The sequence below is a fragment of the Tiliqua scincoides genome, chromosome 10 (genome assembly GCF_035046505.1).
Source record: "Tiliqua scincoides isolate rTilSci1 chromosome 10, rTilSci1.hap2, whole genome shotgun sequence".
Lineage (NCBI taxonomy): Eukaryota > Metazoa > Chordata > Lepidosauria > Squamata > Scincidae > Tiliqua > Tiliqua scincoides.
Window position 1 is genome coordinate 4,633,828 of NC_089830.1, and position 8,167 is coordinate 4,641,994.

General features: G+C 47.9%; 1 protein-coding gene across 2 annotated transcripts in view; it reads left to right on the top strand.

The window, feature by feature from the left end:
• Nucleotides 1-856: 856 nt before the first annotated feature.
• Nucleotides 857-8,167, top strand: part of TRIM63 (tripartite motif containing 63) — a 21,566-nt gene continuing 14,255 nt past the window's right edge. Inside the window, exons 1-3 of one of the 2 annotated variants that reach the window (XM_066638276.1) lie at nt 857-1,165; nt 3,836-4,005; nt 6,181-6,346. In XM_066638276.1, the coding sequence (XP_066494373.1) occupies nt 1,007-1,165; nt 3,836-4,005; nt 6,181-6,346 (495 nt within the window). In that variant the 5' untranslated portion in view covers nt 857-1,006. Of the gene's footprint in view, nt 1,166-3,835; nt 4,006-6,177; nt 6,347-8,167 lie in introns of both variants that reach the window. The other variant, XM_066638275.1, reaches the window with a different exon arrangement.

Sequence of the window (8,167 nt, forward strand, 5' to 3'; positions counted from 1 at the left end):
ACCCTCCCCCAAACTCCTGTGGCACACTTGCAGACCATTCGCGGCACACCAGTGTGCCACGGCACAGTGATTGAAAATGGCTGCACAAGAGTCTGAAATTATCTGTATATGAATAAGATATGCAGATTCTTGGAGACCTGCAATATAAATACTGTATAATTAAAGTTAATGTCTACGTTAAACTTCTATGGAACAGAAACGGAGACCAAAAAGTTTGAGATTTGCATCGTAGGTTGCTTGATGCTTTTTTCAAAATCCGTTCCCGCTCTTCCTGTGCAAGTCAATTTTTTCCTCTGTCTGCCTCCCACCCCCATCCGCTTATTGTGTTAAATCAAACTCTCAGCACATCATTTCTCCATGTATTTATTTATTTATTTACATTCCTCTGTAGCCTGAGATGCTGGGCAAGAGAGCAATGAGATCCCTGAGAAACAGTAATAGGAGTTCCTGTGGATTGCAGCTGGTGCTGGAAACAGCAAACCATTTTGTTTGGTGATTCTGGAGCACTCCTGGAGCAGTGCAAGGAGGGCCTCCCCGGAGGCGATTGCTTAACACCTTGAGAAGCATGACTGTTTACTGCAAGGGCTCTAGTTTCTTTGTCCCGAAAGACACTGGGGAGGGGGGGGCAGCGATGGAGGAGAAAAACAAAACGCATCCCTGGAAATCTACTTCCTAGGCTTTGAACAGGTTGTCCTTAGCCTTGTTTACAGGGCTGCTGCTGTCTCTGGAGGGGCGATTGCTCACCCCCTCCATGTGACAGCAAGTCAGCCTCAAGGAAACATGACCCCCTTCCCAACCGTCTGCCAGCCAAAGCGCATGTGACTTTGAGATAAATTATAAATAGACAAGGGTAGCTACTGCAGAAGAAGTAAGAGGCTTCGCCTTTAGAGCCGACATCCAGGGCACAGCTCTAGAACCCAGACAGTCCACCAGAAGAAGCGCACAAAGCACTTTCTGCTGAATCTCCAGCTACCAAGGATATAACGCGGAAACACCGACTGGTGCAATGGATTACCAGTCGAGCATCATCCGGGACTCTAACCCCATGGAAAACCTGGAGAAGCAGTTGATCTGCCCCATCTGCCTGGAGATGTTCACCAAACCTGTGGTGATCTTGCCATGCCAGCACAACCTCTGCCGGAAATGTGCCAATGACGTCTTCCAGGTCAGTAGCATCCTACAGGTGGGTGTCTGGGGGCGGAGGGGGGACGGACTGTGGACAATGTGCTTTAGGTTTAGGGGGCCTGAGGGGCTGTGGGTTCCAACTGCAAACATTTTTTGTAGGGCCTCAGGTTCACAGGCAATCCTTAAAAAATATATATTACACATTTATTTACATATTTTTTTTCTAATGTTTTCAGCGAAATAAATTTTTACGTGGCTCTATAACTAATCAACATACTGTGTAATTCAAATACATTAAAAAAAATTCAAAATCTAAACAGTAACAAACACTACTTTTTAAGAGTTGTGTTTTTTTTTAAAGAATTCAGGAGAAAATTAAAATTGTTGCTGTTCTCTATAAAACCTGCAACGCGATGTTAGGTGTCTTTCACAATGCGTTGTTGTGTGTGTTTTGACAAGACTAGATTACCCTAGTATGTGGGCCCCTTTCGCACGGAGCAATTAGTCCAATTGGTTTAAAGCCGGCCCTGTTTAGGTTACTTTGTGCTTGGTCAGATGCAATCTACGAAAGCTGGGGGTGGTCAGAGTAACTCTGCAGGATTCTGACTCTGGTTGAAACTGACGGGACTGTCAGGTTACCAGCCAGATAGAAGTGGGAGGGCATGTTCAGAAGGGTTAAAGCTGGTTTCTCCTCAAATCGGTCTGTAATGCAAATGCTAACCGTGTTCAGACAATTCTGAGTAAATGTCCAGCTGGGAACCATTTAACTTGGTATGAATTTGCACTTCTCTCTCAAGTCCCACTGAGTTCCATGGGACCTATTTTCAAGAAAGAGCAGCCATTGATTTCAGCCTGCAGTATCTATCTGAGCCATACGTGATGGATGCAACCATCTCTCCCTGTGCAAGAGAAGCAGGCTGCTTCTCCAAGAGGAGCTCTTGAAGGCTGATAAGAGCCCTGGTTGCTGAGGGCCTTGGCAGGCTTCCCCAGTTGTGTTGCTGTTGAATTTCCAAGGCAACAAACAAGGAGAGGTGGGGGGGGGAAGCTGCGGGGGGAGAAGAGAAACGGGATGCTGGCAGCTCAGGGGCCTTATGATTTGGCAAGTGATGGAGGAAGAGGGCAAAGGTGCCAATGGAAATTTAAGCTAGACCTGTCATTGATTGTTTATAGCACAGGGCTGCTTCTCACAAGTCAGTTATTTGCACAAATATCACTTCCATCTCTGGGGGAACTCACATGTGCACCACCGTGACATGGGACAAATGCACGTGTCTCTTTTGCTTGTACATGTGGTTTGTCTACATGGAAGTGGGTCTCCAAGAAGGAGAAGCGCTTGGTGGGAAGCAGCCCTGGGCCTTGCTTGTGGGAAATGGAATGTCATGTTATCAGTTTCCTGCCAGGGGAAATCAGACTGGTAGGGCTCATGTTTATAAGTAGCTGGGGAATCGGTGTGGGAGCTGAGGAGGGTTTACTTTGGACATGGCTCTGTCACGAGCCACCTCAGGCAGCAGATCTGGGCTTCAGTAACAAGTGACAAATGGTTATTTGTAATGTATTAATTTGTATTTTTCTAGGGACTGTTTGCTAGATGAGAAAAATCAGTAAGAGGCTAAGCCAGCTATTTTCATCTGGTGTGCCGTGGTATATTGGTGTGCCGTGAAAAGTCCACGGGTATGCCACAGGAAGCACAGTGGTTGAAAATCACAGAAAAAACTCTTCTGGGTTGTGCAGCTCTGTTTTCAGGGCACTTGTCTGTACTCACCAATTGTCTGTCCCTCTTCCTCTGCCAGTGGACAAAAAGGGACAGACAATTCATTACTACAGACAGTTGCTCTAGATTGGAAACAGAGCCACAGAATCCAGAGCAGTATTCTGAAAGCTGGAGGTGACATCACAAGAGGCAAAGACCATAGAGAAGACCATAGAGGTGCCGTTGAAAATTGCTGGGCTAAGCTTTTGATGGCAGATTTGTGGTTCGGCTCAACACATGCAGCGTGTCAGTACATAATCAATATATGCCAGTGGCCATGATCATGAATGTGATTGCTGCTGTGCTTGCACCTCCCTTATGACGCGGTCCTTGCACTCCCTGGTCTGGAAAAGAAAGAGGGGGACGGAGTGCAAGAGGAAGTGTAGAGGCATCTCCTCCACGCTTCCTCTTCAGCTCTGTTTCTTTCTTCCTGTTCCAATCCAGGGAATAGGAAGAGGAGCAGCAGTGGAGGCTCGTGAGTGGATGGAGCTGGGTGCACCTTGCCAATCTGTTTGCTGCCTGTGGCAGCTGCCATAGTCAGCTTCATGGGTTGGCCAATCCTGCTCCCAAGCCTCAAAGCACCTTCTCATCATGGTCACCCACTGAAATGTCACAGAAAGGCTCCTTCACATGACATACACATGGTGTATTTTCTGCTACAACATGATGCGGTGTCGACTGTTCATCGAGATGGCTTTTGTCAGCCAGGGCTTGTGGGTGGCCAATGTTCCAGTGAGAAGCACTGAGACAAGCGCAAAGCATGCTGGGGATTCCCAGTCCTGGCCAAGAGGAGGGGGAACATTAGCTATCCTTATAGGACCACTGCAGAATTGTGTTGGTCCCTGAGTGGCTTCTTAGCCTCCATTATGGTCCAGGTGTTTGTTTTCATTTATATGCAGCAGGTGAATTTTGTGGAAGTTCTTGATCTTTTTGACCTTGTGTCATTGATGGCATCTGCAGGCCGCTAACCCATACTGGCAAAGTCGGGGAACAACGACCATATCCGGGGGGCGGTTCCGTTGTCCCTCCTGCCGCCACGAAGTCATCCTGGACCGGCACGGTGTCTACGGCCTTCAGAGAAACCTCCTGGTGGAGAACATCATTGACATTTACAAGCAGGAATATTCCAGGTTTGCATTCCCACAGCCTGCTTCTGTTCTTCGGGGGGAGCCAAGTCACCTTTGAGAAGGAATATCCTGGCCCAGTTTGTCCCAAGAAGATCCTTGGAGAGGCAGCCTGGAACTGCCTGAGCAATCCTCCTCCTCCTTTATCCTAGATAGGGCTTCCACAGTGTAAAGACCTGAACCTGGATTTGAAGGGGGTCAGATAGGTTTTCCAACTGACTAGAAAAATTGGGTAGGCTCACTCTTGTGCCTTTTAATAACAGTTTGCTTTGCAGAAATCAGCAGGCAAATCTTTTTCATGGCTTAAAGATACTAATTCTAATTCTAGTATAGTACAGTGTTTCTCAAACTGTGGGTCATGACCCACTTGGTGGATCATGACCCACTTTCTGGTGGGTCCTGCAGAGCCTCCAGTGAAAACACAGGTGATGGAAAGATCAGATAATGAATTGCCTCAAGCCCGGAGGCTATTCAACAATCAGATGCCCTGCAAAGAGCTGAGCCCCTGCAGTTTGCAAGTGGGTGTCAATATAGGGAGATAAAAGTTTGAGCATCTTCGTTCTGGTGTGTTTTTCTTCCAAGTCCGTCAATGACAGGAAGTGGGGGCCGGTGAAGGCTGGGTCACATAACTAAGGGCACAATCCTATCCTGCACTGGAACTGGCAAGCCAGCACAGGATAGGGGCCCAAAGCGACTGAGCCAGAGGTAAGGGGAAACTGGTCGCTCTCATAACCTGCTTGCAGATGTTTCAGAGGCACCTGGCTAGTCCCTGTTGCAAGTACAACACTGATGACCCTTTGATCCAATAGAGCCGGGCTCTGACATTGTGTAGCTTTAGGAATTAGGATTCTGATGGCAATGGCATGGCATTTGATCAAGAAATACCTTATCAGGGAGCCTACACAGAGAGACACTGACCCATTCCCAATGGAATGCTCAGGGTGTCTCTGGGTATGGAGGACTTGGTATCGATGATACTTGGGGGGGGAGGGGGTTGTCATATTTATATCCAGAATGAAGAAGGAGCTCTGGCCTCCCAAAATAAAATCAGTGGCTCTCCGAAGGCAGAACAAACTTCTCGGGCATGCCAGGTCTAAACATAACCTCAGCCAAGAAGTTAATATTAGAGGGGAGGCAGGAATCGGTCCAATCTCTACTGTACAAAGAGGTGCTCAGATTCACGTCTCTGTTACCACTGCATGAAATATGTCACACCTGTTGACTCTCATGGTTGCACAGCTCTAAGACGGACACGAGATGAATTGAGGCAGGTAGAAGAGAGTCGTTTTAGGCTGCATGCTTTCTTGGGAGTAAGCCCCATTGGACCTGGTGGGTTTCACTGCTGAGGAAGCATGCCTTGGATGGCACTATCAAGCTAATAAACTCACACTTTTAATGTCAGTTCTGTTCTCAGGTTAAGGAGAGAGACTGAAGTGAGGGAGAGCTCCCATCTTTAAAGAAATGTGCATATTTCCCAAGCCAAATCAAGAGATTTGATTTGCAGTGGCATCTCTGGAGGGAGTGCAAAGTACTAAGTTTTGCAAGGAGCCTCACCTGGAGCCATTCCAGGTGGTGGAAACAAAATGAAGGCTTTAACCCCCTGCCTCCCTGCATTTGCCTCTGTTTTGCTCCCCCCACCCAGAATGACCGCAAAGGGGAGGGGGAGGAGTCACTTGCACACCGTGGTGAGGCTCCCTGCAAAACTTAGTGCTTTGCACCCCTTCTAGCTATGCCACTGGGATGGTGTCTGAGGCAGCAAATCTTCTTCCATTACCCATTAACTAGGGGCACAGTCCACCTGCAAAGCTCTCCTGCGTCTCACCCTGATGCATGTTTTTCCCCTGGTGCGCATTGCACTGGACATATGGACCCATATTTCCTCCCTGGGACACCATGCAAAGCTTCATCTCTCCCTCTCCGTGTGACTTTGCTCTTTTCAAAGAAGGCACAGGAGGACTGCTACGTGTATTGGTTGTCTGTATGATGCATAGTTTGCCCATCACACATCTGAATGCATCTTTGGATGGCCCCATGAATGGTCTGAGAGTTTAGTGTAGCCAAAGCTAAGCTCTGATTAGTAACTGGAAGAAAGAGAAGTGGGAGGGAGCCCCAGCTGCGCATGAGGCCTACAGATGTTTAAAAACCCCAAGCACATTGTCCTGCTTGTGTCCTATCCAGCAGGCCCCTGAAGAAAGAAAACCAGCCAATGTGCAAGGAGCATGAAGATGAGAAGATCAACATCTACTGCTTAACCTGCGAGGTGCCCACTTGTTCCATGTGCAAAGTCTTTGGGGCTCACAAGGACTGTGAAGTGGCACCCCTTCAGAGCGTCTTTCAGGGGCAAAAGGTACACACTGAGGCCTACAGGCTGCTTTCTGCTTCTTTAGCTGTAGCTTTCAAACATTTTACTTTCAGCAAAAATATTTAACCACTAAAACAAAAACAAAAAAATACTTCTGACACAATCGGTCTGCTGAGGACACCTAGAGTATCTGCTATGGAATCTCTGACGGTGCGCACATTCAGTTCATGGAGGTACTGACTGTGACACATGAAATAAGAGTGTGCCATAGAATACATTTGTCCTCCACCTGTGGCTGCTTACGATCAGTTCGAAGGCTGCACTTAGATTTTGTTCAACATTTTTGGGGTAAGAGGCTGTTTTCAAGTGCAGTCAAAGGGCTTCCTCACTCTCACATCCCACTTTTCCATGTAAATTTCACAGGCATTTTTTTGTTTTCTCCTTCATGGAATGATCCCAGCCAATCGGGGATCACGGAATGGATACGATGATGTCATGGTGCCATCTAGACAATTGGATTTTGTTATGTGACAGTATCCACGGTGGGTGTGTAAAGCGTATTGTTCTTCACTCACCCAGAAAGAGAGGTGGCAGGGAAATGCATTGCCGTTGGCAAGAGAACTGAGACACCCCAAAACATTTTTGCACCCTTTCAAGCCCCTCTGCATATTTCCAAACAGGAACTTGCTTGGGGAAAGTGGTGGTTGAAAATGTGAAAAAGCAGCCCTCTGTTTTGGCTCCCGAACACAGTTTGAAAACCACAGCCCAGGAGCCCAATCCCATGCATGTCTACTCAGAAGTAAGTCCCATTATAGTCAATGGAGCTTAGTCCCAGGTAAATGTGGAAAGGATTTCAGCCTTAGACAAGAAAGGACCTCTCTGCTGCTGCTACAGAGCCCTGTTTCTGCACTGGGGTAAAGGGTTCCATTCCTTGACCTTAAACAGGTTCATATCTAGTCACTTGGAATGAAGATGAAGCCTTGGAGTGGAAGGGCACCTCTTCCATTTGGGCTGTCAGGCAACTGGAGACAGGAGGATGTGCTGTGCTGGGTCTTTCAGGAATAGCCACCCAGCCTGAGCACAGCACAGCTGATGTGATGACCCAGATGACTGCAAGCTTCAAGTCGTCACTTGTTATATTTGGAGTCACAGTGGCGGACCCCTGGGAATGGCATCAATTCCCAGGAGGGCAGCTGTGAACAGAGCTGGGTGGGTGCAGTGTCCCTGGCCATCCTGGGCAGAGCCCACGGGTTTAATGCCAGAGAATACCTGGAAGTTGAACCAATTGATCACCATCACCTTTTTGAACAGCTTGCATATTGTCACAGCCACTGGCAGTTCCTTGTGCCACTTTAAGCAGCCTCTTATATTGGCAAATGCTTGAAAATTCAAGTCCCCCCAGCCTGGTGATGCGTTGAATGCACAGGACCATGTGGGTTTGCTAAGGGTGCAGCTTGAGTGGGTGCAACTTACTGCCACCTTGCAGCAATAAGAGGTTGTCCAGCGGCTTCACCGCATGGTGAACTTGTGGAGAGGAAGAGCAGAGGAAAAGAGAGTGGTTGCCTCCAGTATTGGAGACGCTCCCATCCTCAATGCTTTCTCTTGTGCTCCATCTTACTCTTCTTTTTCCAAACTGGTGAGCAGAAGGAGTAGAGGTTGGCATATCACCAGGCAAGGGGGGCGACGACAGCATTTGGCATTCTGCTTCAGACACTGGGAGACCTTGGGCTGGCTCTATATGGTGCCAAGACACCATTTGAGTGAGGGAGCTGAACCTGACGTTTGGGCCCTAGCAAATGCCACTTTTAATCAGCTTGCCAAGCCATAGAAGCGTATCTAAGGTATGGCAAGTAGGCACCGCTTAAA